A 16,404-nucleotide genomic window follows, 5' to 3' on the forward strand; every position below is an offset into this window, starting at 1 on the left:
AGGACAAAGTCTCTCTCCCAGTGGCAGAGGAGCATCCATCACTGAGCTGCCTGCATGGACACAGTGGAGAGGAGATAGCATGACGCTGAGGATCTATTAGAAGTGAAATGGATCTTTCTTTCTTTTTTTTTTGTGCTGCAACGAAGATCAATGAGCGACACATCCTCTGCTGTAGCTGTTATACCTTAATAATCCTTCTGCTTTGGATCATAATTGTCAGAGGAAGATGGACGAGCACGATTAACCGGCACTTTTTTGTGTATTAATGACCTCTGTTATGAAGTTATTGGCAGCTCTTTGGAATAATCAAGATGATGCCGGTTTTGTCATTCAGAAACTGAGGAAGACGGATGAAAACAAAAACATGAATAATGACTCTCTTGTCACCTACAGACCGTTGCCGGTCTTCCGCACTAATCAGAGGAGAAGAATAGACAACAAACAGTATAGTGAACTGATAATTGCATTCAAGCCTCAACACAACAGAGCGGAGAATGGCTCGTTCCATTGGAGGACGTTGCAACAACAGCACCTCTTTTCTTCTGCCGTGTCCACCACAATATCCTGGTGCTCTAATGAGAGAGAGGCTATGAAAGGCCACAGTGTGTGTGTATGTGTGTGTGATTGTGTGTGTTTGTAGGGGCTCCCAGGGGCCTGAGGTGCACGTGACCTCGTCCAGAAGGAGGAGGAGGAGGAGGAGGACAGTTCAGTTGGCTCGCTCCACTCCTCCCACTCAGACAGTCAACAACACTCACTGTAAACTTCTTTTCACATGTGCCTCCAAGTCCAGGAGGTGGAGGATGGGAAGTTTAGATTCTTAAAGGTACATTGTGTAGGAATTCCTCCCATCTAGCGTTGCGGTTGTATATCACAAGCAACTCAATCGTATTTTTCATGCTGCATTCACGTGAAATTGGGCAGACGGCAGACGGACGACAGCCGCTATACGTAACGGCATAAACAAGCCTCTATGTAAACAAGTGGTCCGTCAGCACGAGGCAAAACAATACACGTGACAATATGTTGTCATGGCGATGTCGTATTGTTTACCTGACCCATGTTTTAACTGGCTTTCTCACGACTTCTGTGACTAAAATGACATCTGGTTTGTTAGCGACGGCCGTCTGCCCGACTGCAGGTGAATGCAGCATCAGTGTAACGCTCCATTCCTCCTCACTGCGTTACCGCGGTGACTTTTCACAGACGCCACCTCGACCTGAGCCGACAGCTCCGTTGTCTCCGCTGAGTTTCCGTGGTTTCCTACCGTCACGCTGCCACTGAACGTAAAAACATGGCGACACCACATGGCAGCCAGCACCGAGCTTACCCGCTCCATGTAGATATGAACGATATGAACGGCTAATTCAGAGCTGAAGTAACACTTCAGTTTGTTGATGGGGGGGATTACTGATTAATGAAAAACATACTTTTGAACCAAATAATCGATTTTCGTGAATAAGAAGTTACACAATGTCCCTTTAAAGTCCCTGTGAAGTGAGACAGACATTGACTCAGGCCGCTGTCTGTTTAGTGTCGACATAGGAAACATCCAAAACCAACAAATGCCCGCTCTGCTACTGAAGCTGCAGAAGTGAACTAATGAAAACAAAAAATACTCCCCAACAAAGATAAGACTGAAGGCTCGGCTTATTTCAAAGCACAATTGCCCTTTGAATATTCAACTCTCTCCCACCACCTCCTCCACCCCCTCAAATATTTGCATGGCTCCCCTTCCTCCGCAAACTTGCCCTCTCCAAATAGCCCTGTCTATGTGCGCTCCTTGTTCGGTCAAGTATCTGGAAAATATTTACAATGTATACAGCGGCCATAGGCAGCGAGTTCATCGGCGTACAGTATAAATATTGTGGAGTCATTAACCTGGTTCTTTAAGGCGGAGGAGAGAGAGGAGGCGCTCATCACACAAAAACATCCACAGCTTCACCCCTCGACCTCTAATATTCATAATTCATAAGGAACCTCCAAAATGAATTTATGATAGTAATAATTATACATGCCTTTTTAGTAGGGGTGGGAATCTTTTACTATCTCACGATTAGATTCGATTTTGATTTCTGGGGCTACGATTCGATTTTCGATTCAAAACGATTTGATTCCTAATGATTTCTGCTTCAGTCTATCGGTGTGCAAAGGATCCTCATGATCTTCTTCAGTCTACTTTGCAAGACAGAATGACTAAAGTGTCTTTTTCACATTTATTGACTTTTAAACATTTATCCATGCTTAGATGGAATTGTTGAAACTGTTGCATAAAAGCAATATCACATATTGCTTAAGTATAACAAAATTTAAAGTGCCTCTTTATTAAAATAAATAAATAAATAGTGCAGCTAAACATGCAGCCTTTTAAATTCTAAGGAAATGGAGGCCGACAGCCAGCAGATTTCAATTTTGGGACATTTTATATCAATTCTGAATCATATTAAATGAGAATTGCGATTTCTTATGTGAATCGATTTTTTGGCACACCCCTACTTTTTAGGAATGCATGATAGGAGTGGCGTGTAAGCTCACTGGGGTGAGCAGGTGCTTCAAATACAGAGGCAATATAGTCCTCACTATTTTCGATTTCCTGTCTCTCTAAACTTTCCTGTCAATGTCTGGATAAAAAGCCCCAAAAAATACTAAAAAAGAAAAAGAGATGCATGATAAATTGCTAAAACGGTGTGATAAATTTGGACTACTCACAGATTCTCTTAGTGAGGGCTCGGAGCCTGTGGAGAAAATGCACTGTCAGAGTGTGTGAGTGGATTATTTACAAACACATTTCAGGGGTCAGATCAGATCCTGCTGTTCTCAGTGGTTTCAGAAATCCACCACTTCTGGTGCTGTTATGCACTGAGGGTTGTTGCTCTTTGGCTTTTATCATCTCTGTTTTATTTTCCTTCCTCCTCTTGAAATCTCTCTTTTGCACCTTTCTTTGCAATGGGCCCATTAAAGAAAACTGCATTAGTGTTATTTAGTGGAGGAAATAATCAAGGCAGGGCAGGTTTCTTCTCCTGAGTGGCCTGCTCTGAAACTGGAGATATGCTGGGAGAAGAATAAATAAATATTAATGAGAATAAACATGGAGCACAAAGCTGTGTTGTTTTATTGTTTTTCTTGTTTTCATAACGCTTATGTTTGCTCTGAAACTCGCGGCTGCTTTGTCGTCGCAAAAGTTGATTTATGGTGTTTGTCCAGCTTCAAACACATTAAAACCGCGCGACATATAGAAAATTCAATTTCTATTTAGAAGGACTGAAATGATGAATTGCGACACACTTCCCCTAACAAAGGCCTCCACACATATTTCATCAGGCGTTGATTTATTCCTCAGGAGCAAATTTCCTGCCCCATGAAGGCAGAGTTATAAGGAGGACTGACTGATCTTTGCTCCGTCCACTCCTCATCCCTCGTTCACCACACACCAGCTCTGTCTCTACAGGAAATCAATTATTTAGTTTATGTGGCTGTGTCCGTTCACAGGTTGTGTGAGGAGACTTATACAGAACCTAAAAAAAGAAACAGCCATATACTGGTGTTGTTTATGGAAATATACTGTACATTTAGGATTGTGATTTCAACGTGAACAATATGCACTTAAACATTTTGGCAAATTGGCCCATTGCCATAATCCCTAGAGTTTTAGGAGTAGGTTTGTTACCTTTAATTGTCGGTGCAAGCTGTTTTTAGAACGGTGGAGCAGAGCCGCGAGCTGCTCAGAGCTACGCTACAGAGGCTCATGGGATTTCTTGGTTTCCCTCATCAAACTCATCAAATACACAATCCAACAACTCCAAAACGCTCTGGTGGACAAGTTGTGACCTGCACATTCACCACGCTATGAGATAATAACAGAACGTTACCAGACAGAGTTGTTTTAGAGGTAAAGTCATGCGAAACCGCTGATGCGCGTTCCCGTCGGGGGCAGTTTTTCATCAAGCAGTCTCTGTATTTACCTCTAAAACAACTCTGTCTGGTAACGTTGTGTTATTATCTCATAGCGTGGTGAATGTGCAGGTCACAACTTGTCCACCAGAGCGTTGTGGAGTTGTTGGATTGTGTATTTGATGAGTTTGATGAGGGAAACCAAGAAATCCCATTAGCCTCCGTAGCGTAGCTCTAAGCAGCTCGCGGCTCTGCTCCGCCGTTCTAAAAATAGCTTGCACTGACAATTAAAGGTAACAAACCTACTCCTAAGACTATAGGGATTATGGCAATGGGCCAATTTGCCAAAATGTTGAACTATCCCTTTAACTCGAGTAGACAGGGAGCTTTTGTATGCATTGTCAGCTGTGTGTTGTGTTTTGTTAAACGTCTGGCTGTATGTTTGGTTGGTGCTGCAGTATCAGTCCTGACGACGTGGATATCAGGGAGGGATCTCCTTTTTCTTTTGTCCTCTCCAGAGTTTTCCTGCTCCTCCACTTCCTTTAAGACAAAAAAAGAGGAGCCAGAGAGCCGAGCTCAGTCGGAGGAGGAGGAGGGCTGGGCTGGCGGGGGCCTTGTTCCCGGGGTGATATGATTAAAGGTTTGTTGTTGTCTGGACTGCGCCCCCATTCGAATGCCTCGCACACGCCACAGCTGCTTTAGCTAATTGAATTGTCAGGAGAGCAGACAGGAGCGAAGGTATAGAGCAAAGACTGATGCACTGAATCAATAGAGCGGCACTTAAATGATGCCGAGCTGTGGCGGTGCCAAGGAGCCGAGGAAAAGTTGGCTGCTCGTTGAGATTAAACAAGTGATTTCAGCTAATTGAAAGAAACTGAATTGATGAGTTAGATCAGGATTTCTCTCCATGATGGATAAGACGGATTTGGTGCAGAGAACACAAACAGCTCTCTTTGCACCTCTATGGATTTACACTAATTACCACATGTGCTGTTGTTTTTATTTGAGTCTTTTTTGTTGCATGTGTCTGTTTGACTTTTTTGGTATCTGTCTACAAGCACAGGAGAGACTTGACTGAAAGATACAGATAAAACACTAGAGCACAAACAGTAGACAAGAGCCTGCAGTCTGCTAGCGGGTGTCTGACAGGCTGTGGATGTGCTTTGAGCTAAATGCTAACATCAGCATGATAACTCACAGCGACAGTACCAACGTGCATAATGTTTACCATGTTCACCACAACGTTCAGAATCTTAACTTAATCGGTAGCTACATAGGGAGACACTACAGGTGAATAGGGTAAACATTTTAAATAACATATATCACCATGAAACTTCCCAAGTTTATCACTGACATTAAGACAAATATTTTTTGTATTACAAGTTTTGTCAAATTGTATGTTTAAATATCTAAATGAGTCAATATCTGATGAAATATGAGCTAATTTTCATACATTTCCAGAACCGAAATCTGAAAAATTGATAAAGCCCCTTTCAAAATTCTTGTTTTATTTCGCTGACATATTAGAGTCAGAGGTTTTTACAGAGGAGGATTTTGGATATCTCTTTTTATCACTTTGTAAATGAGAAAATACTGTCACCCGCCCTAAAAAAAAATCCACTTTCGCCCTGTTTTTAGGAATAAAAATCAGGCTGCGATTGATATATCAACAATATCAACAGGCACAGCACAGTATGTCACAGTAGCATGTTAACTTTTGGCGAATTTAGGATAAATCTACAGACGAAAGAGACAAAATGAAGTAAAATAACCACCTTAATGTGGATTTTCTACCATTTCTTTTGACTTTTCTGAAAGAATACATGTTAAAGCGGAACTATGCAGGATTTGGGCTGTAATTATTGTGGCTCAGAGTCACTGTGATGGTTGAGTGACCTGTTATGAAGTGAATGGGGTCTAGGCCAATGCGCTCACCCCCCCCACTGGCTGAAAACCGCACTTGCAAGATCAGTCGTCCGTCTCGGTGTTACAAATCTCGTCAATGGATAGAAGTATCGCGAGAAACTGCCTTACGGCAGTACGAGATAAGAACGCACATGACGTCATGCATGTCACGAATCGTGATTGGTTTGAGTTCGGAAAGTCGGAGGAAACCATGGAAACATGAAATGTTTACTGATGAAGTTCAGCTTGTGGCTAACGGGGAGCTAATGCTAACACAGATACACACACCATGGGTCTTTATAAGATAATGTAATACATCATGACACACACACACCTTCGCGTTTTGGAACCTTTATTCCTGTGTGTGTATGTCTGTGTCTTTGTGTCTTTGTGCCTGTGTGTGGCTGTATTAGCGTTAGCGCCGTGTTAGCGTTAGCTCCGTGTTAGCATAGCGTTAGCTCCGTGTTAGCGTTAGCTCCGTGTTAGCATAGCGTTAGCTCCGTGTTAGCGTTAGCTCCGTGTTAGCATAGCGTTAGCGTTAGCTCGGTGTTAGCAAACAGCAGTAAACACAAGCACGTGTAGGGGGGGTGGAGGAGGTGGCGGCGTCGAGTTTTTTTTTTTTTTTACGACAGTGACATGTGCCTCCCAGAACTGTGGGGGAGCTCCGGAGAGGGAAAAAAAGAGAAACCAACGAAGGAGCGAGCTATTTCCGGCCGACTTGCATTGTTCTGCTTTAAGGAAGAAAAATAGCCCAAAATCTCAAAATTGATCAGTGTAGTGTCTCACCTTCATTTACAAGTGATTTCAGCTAATTGGAAGAAAGATGATAATGTCAAGAAACAGCCAAGAAGTAACAATTAATTGCATCATAATGTCTAGAAATAGTGCAGAAGTAACAGTCAATTTCATAGTAATGTCAAGGAATATAGCCAAAAAACAACGATTGATTGCGTAAAAATTCCCAATTTCCCAAATTCAAAGCATGAAAAAGCATGTGTAATCTTTTGCCTTTGAAAAACATGACATTACTATGAAATTGACTGTTATTTCTTAGCTATTTCTTGACATTATCATGTAATTAACGGCTTAACACTTAATCTTTCACTAATTAGCAGTGAACAAAGGGCAGTCAATGAGATTTTGACGTCATTATAGTTTAAGCTTACGGGAAAGTGAGAGGATCATCAAAGTCAACAGGCTTTTCAACAGCTAGCAAGGTCAAAAACAAAAGTAATCAGAAATGTCAATTAACATCAATAATCGCTATAATCAATGAAGTCTCTATTAGCCAAAGATGTGTCCGGTCAGATAAATGACCGCATTAGAGAAAGTCTGGTCCATTACCAGCAATGTCAGAGAAGGACTGTGACGCTGTGGTGGTGGGGAAGTGTTTTTAGGAAATTGCAGTCCCAGAGGAAGAGAAAGGCGGTGATGTAATTGTGGAGAGATGATGTAATTGTCTATCAGGGGGATTGTTGCTTGTTTGGTCGGCCCATTGATTAATAAAGTGTCTGTCTGCCCAGTTACTATGAGTGGGGCTCTGCAGTTAATGTGATGAAGACTTCATTGGCCCACGGGGAGATCGTTGTTGCGAGATTTTATTCACTCGTGATTTTTTTTTGTGGTGAAATTATATATTTTATTAAGTATGCTTGAGTATACGTAAGTATAGCAAGTATACTATGGACCATGTACTTGTAGCATACTAGAAAGTAATTTAATACTTCTTCTGACTAAATTGGAACATTTTAAGTTCATAGAAGTATACTTTATAGGTCATTTTAAGTTTACAAAAGTACACTTTCAAGTATAGAACAAGTACACTCATCTATATACTACTAGTGTACTAAGTATATACTTCTAGGCCCGTGGTGTAATTGCAAGGGGTCTGTGAAAATATCCGCCAAACCTCTCTGGCACAAGTCAATGACTTGACCTTATTCTGTACTTGGATCAAGATATACTAAGTATTAGTACTTTGTGGCAGAAAGAAGTAAAAAGTATACTAAAGTACAAGTATAAGCTTTAGTATTAAAGTATACAAGTGTAAGTCTAAGTATTAATGTACTTATAGTCTTAGTCTATTCTTTATACCAGGGCCGGCCGCTGGCATAAACACTCTATGCAGTTGTTTAGGGCCACAGCCGTTAGGTGGGGGGCCACATGATCAGAAAGGTACCGGGGTTCATTCAAGTCATTTAAACATCCTGAGGTCTGCACGCGCACGCTATGAGCTTTATGTAATTTGAAGTCAATATTCAACTTCTTTTATCTCACATTTGAGACATTTGGTGAAAATAGAACGGCAGAATGACAACATTTGTGCTCAAAAAGCAATTTTACAAAATTTCATTTTAGACTTGTTTTCTACACTTATCTATTACTGTATTCATATCCTATTTCAAGCGCCAAAACAGTTCATTCTCATGACTGAAGGTGTGTTTTCACAAGGGATTTGAAATTTTTCAAAAAGCAGACCTCAAATTTCTAGCATTTGGCCTAAATTATTTCTTTATACAGTGTTCTAGTGCAAATTGGCCTCAGTGTGCTTACAGCAGAGGTTCTAATATTTAAACATAAAACACTTGAGTAGCCTATTGTTACATCTGCAATCTTAAAAAGATAAATTTTAAGAAAATATGTATAAGTCGAGAAATGGCCCCAAACCTCAGAGGGCATAAACATGTCTGTATTCAGTTTTAACCAGTGATTTGGTGTTTGCGTTTAGAGTGGGCCACAAACAAAAATCTTGTTTAGGGCCACCAAAATCCTAGGGCCGGCCCTGCTTTATACTTTATATATTATATATACTTTATAGTATAAGCCAAGTATACTTCACTATACTTTTCTTAAGTATATAAAAGTACACTTCCAAGTATACTGCCTCAGTTTTAGTATAAAATGAGTATACTTGTAGTACACTTTAATAAACTACCTTTTGCTAACGCAGCTGACTCCACCCTGTGTAACACTTGACCAACGATAAGAGGAGTCTGTTGCATGCGACATAGCACACATGCTTTGGAGGTGAGTGTCTATCAGATAGCAGATAGACGTCTCCACGGCAGCGTTAATGTGTTGTTGTTGTTGTTGTTGTTGTTGCCAGTTTATCACCTGATACAAGTGAGAGTCTCCGTGTCCAGACGTTTTATTTGCTCTGTTTAATCAATGTTAAAGCAGCAGCAGCAGCAGCAGCAGCGGGGAAACCGTGGTGCTGCTGTGCTGCTGTGCTACAGTACGTTAACCTTGTGCTTTTTGTTGTGCATACCAGAGGTGATGGGTTTACAAAAGAAAAGAAAGAAGGGAGGGAGATGAATGATCAAGAAGATTAGAGAGAAACATGCTCAAAGGTCGTCAGCTACAGTATGCTAACCCAGGGCAAGGCTCCTCCGTGATTGGGACGTTTGTGAAGAATGATGAAGTGTTTGTGTGACGACTGCAGCTTGTTTGACCAGCTGTCGGCCAGAGAGTGAGAACTAGTGTTGCAAGACTGAAGTGTGTTTTGCCTTAAGCTGTTTTTTCTTTTTTCTTTTTTTTAACCCTCCTGTCGTCCTTCTGGGTCCAGTTGACCCAACCTGTTCACTTCCTCCATCCTTCCTTCTTTCCACAATCCTTTTCCCCTTCCTTCCTTCCTTCCTTCCTTCCTTCCCTTCGTCCTTACTTCTTCTTCCTTCCTCTTTTGATCCAGTTGACCTGGTCTGTTCCCTCCCTCCCTCCACCTTTCTTTCTTTCCTTCCCCTTTCCCTTCCTTCTTACCACAATCCTTTTTGCTTCCCTCCCTTCCTTCCTTCCCTTCGTCCTAACTTCTTCCTTCTTTTTTGACCCAATCTGTTCCCTCCCTCCATCTATCTGTCCTTCCTTCTTTCCTCCCATTGTTCCCTTTGTCCTTCCTTCCTTCCTTCTTTCCCTTCGTCCTTCCTGCCTTCCTTCCTTCTTTCTTTCCCTTCGTTCTTCCTTTCTTCCTTCTATCCCTTTATCCTTCCTTCCTTCCTTCTTTCCCTTCGTCCTTCCTTCCTTCCTTCCTTTTATCCCTTTATCCTTCCTTCCTTCCTTCCTTCCTTCCTTCTATCCCTTTATCCTTCCTTCTTTCCCTTCGTCCTTCCTTCCTTCCTTCCTTTTATCCCTTTATCCTTCCTTCCTTCCTTCCTTCCTTCTATCCCTTTATCCTTCCTTCCTTCTATCACTTTATCCTTCCTTCCCTTCGTCCTTCCTTCTATCCCTTCACCTTCCTTCCTTCTTTCCCTTTGTCCTTCCCTCCTTCCTTCTATCCCTTTATCCTTTCTTCCTTCCTTCCCTTCATCCTTCCTTCCTTCTATCCCTTTATCCTTCCTTCTTTCCCTTTGTCCTTCCTTCCTTCTATCCCTTTATCCTTCCTTCCTTCCTTCCTTCCCTTTGTCTTTCCTTCCTTCTTTCTTTCCCTTCATCCTTCCTTCCTTCTATCCCTTTATCCTTCCTTCCTTCCCTTGTCCTTCCTTCCTTGACCCAGCAGGACAGCAGGAGGGTTTTAAAAAGATCAAGTAACCATGATTCTCAGTGTGTGTGGGTTTTTGAGGATTTTGGTAAACACCTCCCTGAACTTGGTGCATGACAGCGCTGATCCACCACCGCTGCCACACTCCTGGTTCCCTGGGAGACGGGCATGGTCAGCAGCAGCAGCCAGACCCCTCCCTCCTTCCCTCCCTCCTCCCCTCCTTCCCTCCCCTCCCCTCCCTCTCTCCTGCATCCTCTCTCCTCATCCTCTCGCCGTTTCTCCCCCCTGTTTGTGAAGGAGGCGTGCGACTGAGGAAGAGGCAGGGCATGTTAGCCAAGGCTGGGGGAGTGGAACTCATACATCAGGCAAAGCATACAAACACACACGCTCTCTCTCTCTCTCTTGCTCTCTCTCTCTCTCTCTCACACACACACACACACACACACACACACACACACACACACATGCACACACACACACACATGCTCAGTCAGCGTAAGTGACACAAGTGCTGGCTCCATTCAGCTCTGAGTTGACTGACTCACTGCTATCCATTAGCCGGTATGCCGCAGAGAAAGAGGAGTTTCACTTTTGGAGCCTATGGAGGGTAAGAATGAATTTCCTATATTAATAATAATAATAATGAGAAGCAGGAAAACCTCAGCACAGCTCACATTTGTATGAGTGTGAGTGTTTGTTTGTGTCTGTCTCTGTCTCCCCTGTTTGATGACTGTGCAGATTCTCTGTCTGTATCTCTGCCTGCTTGTTTCCCATCAATCCCACCGTGACAGCTTTACGAATGTCTCAACTTGACATTTTTGTTTCTGTTTCTGTTGTTTCGGGGTTTTATTATTATAAACTGGACTCTGTAAATGCTGCTGTTGCTGCTTGATGATGCATCATTATTACGGGCTGCGTTCTGAACCGTCATGACGAGGTATTAGACGGAGAAGCATAAACAAGATAAGGCGACAAAATCAACAGAGAGAAAAGTTACACGGGGTTCAGGTTACAGGAAAGTGTTGGTGAGTGTATAGTGGACTGTGCATGCTGTATACTATGCATATATGCTGAAGAAAACATACAGTAGAAACAACTGCATACTTGTTTCATGTGTGATTAACTTACATTCTTGCTTTCCTCTGATATCTCATAATTTACAGTTTATTTCAAATACAAAAAGATAAACACTGCACAGTTCAGTGCAGTATGTATTTGTATTTGTGTGGCCCACTTCAGACTTTCCAGACACGCAGTCTGCAGCACAGCCTTTTTTTTTTCTTTTTAATGGTCAAAAGGTGAACAGGTGCCCCGATGCAACTGCATGCCTCACTGCCTTTTACTCCAGGACGTGTGCTGGAAGGAAGCCTGAAGAAAGTCTGGGAATATAACAGCTAACAGCTTGTGCAGACACTAGTTTAGAGGCAGGGTGGGCTGTGCAGCAGTTTCTAGGGTTTAGTAGCCACAGTAGTAACTGACATTAACTGGGCGGGTGTCCAAGTGGTGCCAGAAGAACAGTGATACGCATTAATTATTGCTAGGAAGTGCATTCACAAGTGAGATAACTCAGAGTGAGATAATGCTTTATTTCATAGAGCCACAGTTTCCTGGAAAACAAGTAAATTATTTACTTCAATTGCACTTGATTAGCAAATTGCCTTTAGCTTCCAAAGAGTCTAGTGAGCGTTGACAGTTGCATTGGTTGTTAAATAAGTTGCTTTGTTTGGTTTTGGCGATAATTTTGGCTTAATACAACTCAAGCTGAGATATTGAATCGTAGTATTGCACTGTGTGTTTGGAGTGTCAGGTCTCCAGACAGACAGACAGCCCCCTAGTGGTGTTCAGTACACTTTTAATTAATTAGTTTTACTTAATTGCTTGAGTTGCCCTGAGGATCTTTTCTGCACCAAAGGTCAACTGAATTTTCAAAACTTTGTCAACAAGCAAGTATGCAATGAATTTAGTTTCCAATAAAAATGATAATTGTTGCGTGTATACTTAAGATTTTTATTCTTTCCCAGCAAACATACCGAAGAAGTAATCGGTTCCCAGTAATGTTTCAGCACTTTTTAATGGTCTATTGTTTTATACCACAATGGGGCAGTTGAAGTGTTGACAGTTAAACACTCTGAGGGCAACAGAGATCAACTTTCTACTATGAAGCAAACAAGTTGCTTTTCTGTTTCGTGTTTAGCAGCAGCCGTTGTTCTTGGCATTTCGATAGGTCAGTGTGATTGCTCACATCAGCGGGTGATCTGTAATACACTCTGCCCCCCCTGCATCCCATTGGCATTCAGCGAAAGAAACGCAGCCCCTCTGTTCTCTGCAGATCTGTCTTTTCTTTTGACACGCTTTTTAATTTTGGCATCAACTACGAATGAGGCTGCCAATTAATTTGAGTTGCTGTGTGTGAGGTTTACAGTTCTTTAAGCTATTCAAGATATTACTTTTTTTTACTGGCAGTGTTGGATGCTGGGATTTGGCAGCAGAAATGTTCCTTAGACAAATGTGGCCGTGATGTCGCAACACCGAGCTTTCATATCCGTTTTGGTGACACTTAAGTATTCCTTCTACTTTTAAGAAAACACATCTGTTGTCACATGAGAGATACTGTACGTATTTCTGTGCAGCTCACAGTGGATATCACCCCATAAACCATGCAACCATGAAATAAACACACTGACGACCTGTGTCTAAGAGGAACTCAATGATCTCCCGGCAGCTGCCTCAGTGACGAGTCCTTCAGGCAACGTGAACAATGATTCTGTATGTTGTCGTCTCCCAGAGACAGAAATGCAGGTCAGTCACGTTCAAAAACAACAGGGCTGGAAAGCCCCCATCATGTTGTTGTAGATGTAGATGGCATTCCCTGGTCTGCTGATTTTAGACGTGTCAATGTGTTGTTTTATAGAATAAACACTTGCTATAGGGAGAAGGTGTCGGAGCAGAAGATGATGAATGACCCCCCGATAACATGTGAATGAAAGATTATGAGTCATAGACAGATTGTTTTGTGCAGGTTGTGGCTCCAGCTGTTGGGTGTGAGCTAATCTTACACCTAGTTTTTTGTCTCTGATTTTTGATTATCATCATTAGTCGAAAGCATATTGTATTGAACGCTGACAACAGGAAAACAACACAGAAGGGGAGAGGGTCTTTTTGTTTGACCAAAGCAAATGTTTGCATGACAAAAGATGATTAGACTGCAAGGCAGCGCTACTTGAGAACAGGAGGCCATTCAAGCACCTTTCCAAGGGCAGTGGCAAAACAAACAGGAGATGTAGGGCAACCAGAGGGCTCTTCATTGCCTACTCAGTCAGTTCACCTTGCATATTTACTTTGACATTCACATTCATATTCACAATAGCAACCCATCTACAAGGAAGACATGGGGAGGGAGGGACGGGGGAGGGTTGGGTCGAGCCACAGTTAATTATCTAATGCTCACGGAGCAGACGATCAGATCGTTAACTTAACTTCGCCCTGATGAAAGGATAAAAAAACATAAAGGTTGTTTAATCACGGTCGTGCATTTTGAAAGTGTCCGGCCTCGACTGCTCCAAACAGGTGTGTTCCTGCTGCGGCACCTTCATGCTTCACGACACAGTAACTCCTTAACAAATGGTGCAGAAAACAACACCAAAAAGACAGAAGAAGGTGGTTGACTATGGTGCAGTATAGAGACAACAGCTAATATGTACTGTAAATGAATACCTTCGCTATCACCTGTTCTACATCTCTCCAGTTCACCCGTAGCTTCGTGTGTCTTGTCTTGACAAAGAATGTGCCGCAAATATTTTTTTTGTCGAATGAACAGGTACAGTGAGTCACTATCTAACCGGACTCTGGCAACAATAACCGTGGCTATAATAACATCATCCAGTCGTTCTCTGATGACAATCCTGCCTTGAGTTTGTATTGACACATAAGTTCGTTACAGATGGAGAACAGATAAGAAAACGGACACACCTGTAGTAGTAGCAACAGAAAACTAGGAGATACACTCAGAAACCTCCAATAAAAAGTACTGAATCCTGCACTAAATACACTAAATGACATTATTCTTTTTGGGTTCACACATTTAACACTACAATTATATTTTACTGGTTTAATTAACCCTTAAAAGCCTAGATAGACCTAAAAACGCCTGGAATGTTTTTGCCAATTTTGAGCTTATTTTCAAGTAGTACCAAGTATTATACATCATATGATTCAGGAAAACCTGCCATTTTATCTGCTGCAGTATAAAGTCACATTTGCATGCCATATTTAACAAAAACAAAACTAAAATCACCCAAGAAAACTTGTGTTTCATTGAATATCTCCCTAGTCAACCAAATGATTTTATTTTTTTTCAATGTGAAAAGTTGTACTTAGGTGTTTTGAAGCTACTTGTGAAGTTTTGTGCAAATACCCTTTTTCTTCTGTGAGTTACAGCTAATTGATCATTACCATAAAGGTGGACTTTACCACTAAAGGCCTAGTATTCATCCACAAACATTAGCAACTAACAGAATAAAATGTAAATTTTGTCAACATTTATCATATACCAACAATAATTAAGTATGTTATGATGACTTTGGCTCTCATAGAAGTGGTATATATATATTGGAAAATAGCCAATCTGTTCATAAATGGAAGACCAGAAAAATGTTTGTTTTATGCCTTCCAATGGGAACTTTCTGAAGACAAACCACATTGAGTTACAGGCCATCACAAAGGAAAAGAAAAACAATCCTGACAGTGACAAAAACAAAACAAAAAACACATCTTGTTTGTTTGTTTGGTTATGTAATAGACATTGCAGCATTCAACAGTCTGTGGTACCTTACCTGTGTGTGTGTCTGTTTTACTGTAATTGTGAGGTCTGAAACTCTGACTATACTTGTGGGGACCTTACATATGTCGGTCTAACAGCTTTGTGGGGACCATCGGGTAAAGTGGTTGTTTTTAAGTTTTTACTGTTGGAGTTGGACATAGTTGTGAATGTTTAAGTAAAAAGTGTAAAAAGCATCATGTCAGTGACAGAGTTGCACGAATATAGTCAAACAGCGGTGTGTGTGTGTGTGCCTTCATACACACTGTATCCTACTGTACTGTTGCTAAATGAGGACATTCAGCCACTTCATGCTCTTTCCTCTGTCAATGGGCTCATTCAGCCCACACTGGGCTTCAGATGCATGATACAGTCAAGATTTGGTCACGTTCACTATTGTTTGACAGTGTTTCTTTTTGCAACTCCCGAGTGATATTTATAAAGAAATAGTTCAGTGTTGCTCAAGGAGATTTTTTTTTTTTTAAATGACCATATCCAGTGCAATCTGAACGGTTTATAGCGAAGAATATGTGTTGATGTGATTAAAAAAAAGAGCTTATTCAGAATCAATAGATCGGCACCACCTTTCTTCTTTGTGCAGAACAAATGTCGGTTTGTTGATCAGTCGTGGCACTAATCTGGTCCAGACCGAACTGTCTCAACAAATTATATGATGGATTGCCATGAAAATTTAGCAGAGACACTCGTCTTCCCCCTTAGGGTTAATCCTATACTGACTGTTGATCTCCTGACTTTTCCCCTATAGTGCCACAGCAATGTTGACATTATTTTAGGAGGAGTTTTCATGCACTGCTGCTATAAACTTTTCAAGTTAGTGCGAGTTTGTAAAGCAACGCTAATCTACCTTTACCAGTACGTCCAAATGTTGAATCAAATGTGTGCGAAGGCTGCATGATACTATTTTTCACCTCTGTGCTGTTTAGAGAGTATTAATTAAACTGGGCAGCAACAAAAAAGAAGTCAAGTCAGCATGTTCTTATAACTCGTGCTGGGTGAAATGGGTGTTTCATACTGACTGCGACTCCACCAGAATTTATTGTAGCTGTAGGGAAGAGGAATAATGTCTGTGCAAGCTGCGTTCCTAGATCATGGTCTTACCATTATATATCCACAACATTAGTTAATACAAATGGCTCTCATTTTAAAACAGCAGATTTCTTCCTGTGTGCAGCATCTTTCTACTACATGATGTAAATATAACACGGTAAACATTTAAAAAAGTGGCACAGTGAAAGGCTGTGTTGGTGTAGGAGTTGATCTTCCAGGTACGGTCATAGGCATTTTAAGATAATTTGTTCAGGGG

General features: G+C 41.5%; 1 protein-coding gene across 18 annotated transcripts in view; it reads left to right on the forward strand.

Annotated features, from left to right (window-relative positions):
* Positions 1–10,655: 10,655 nt before the first annotated feature.
* LOC146985116 (rap1 GTPase-activating protein 1-like) overlaps positions 10,656–16,404 on the forward strand; it is a 58,190-nt gene continuing 52,441 nt past the window's right edge. For 12 of the 18 annotated variants that reach the window (XM_085782865.1, XM_085782863.1, XM_085782850.1 and 9 more), the window contains exon 1: positions 10,656–10,871. In XM_085782865.1, the coding sequence (XP_085638991.1) occupies positions 10,828–10,871 (44 nt within the window). In that variant the 5' untranslated portion in view covers positions 10,656–10,827. The remainder of the gene's footprint in view (positions 10,872–16,404) is intronic. The other 6 variants (XM_085782859.1, XM_085782868.1, XM_085782869.1 and 3 more) reach the window with 1 other exon arrangement.

This window comes from Trachurus japonicus, chromosome 7, assembly GCF_045865225.1.
Source record: "Trachurus japonicus isolate A0001 chromosome 7, Traja_1.0".
Classification (NCBI taxonomy): domain Eukaryota; kingdom Metazoa; phylum Chordata; class Actinopteri; order Carangiformes; family Carangidae; genus Trachurus; species Trachurus japonicus.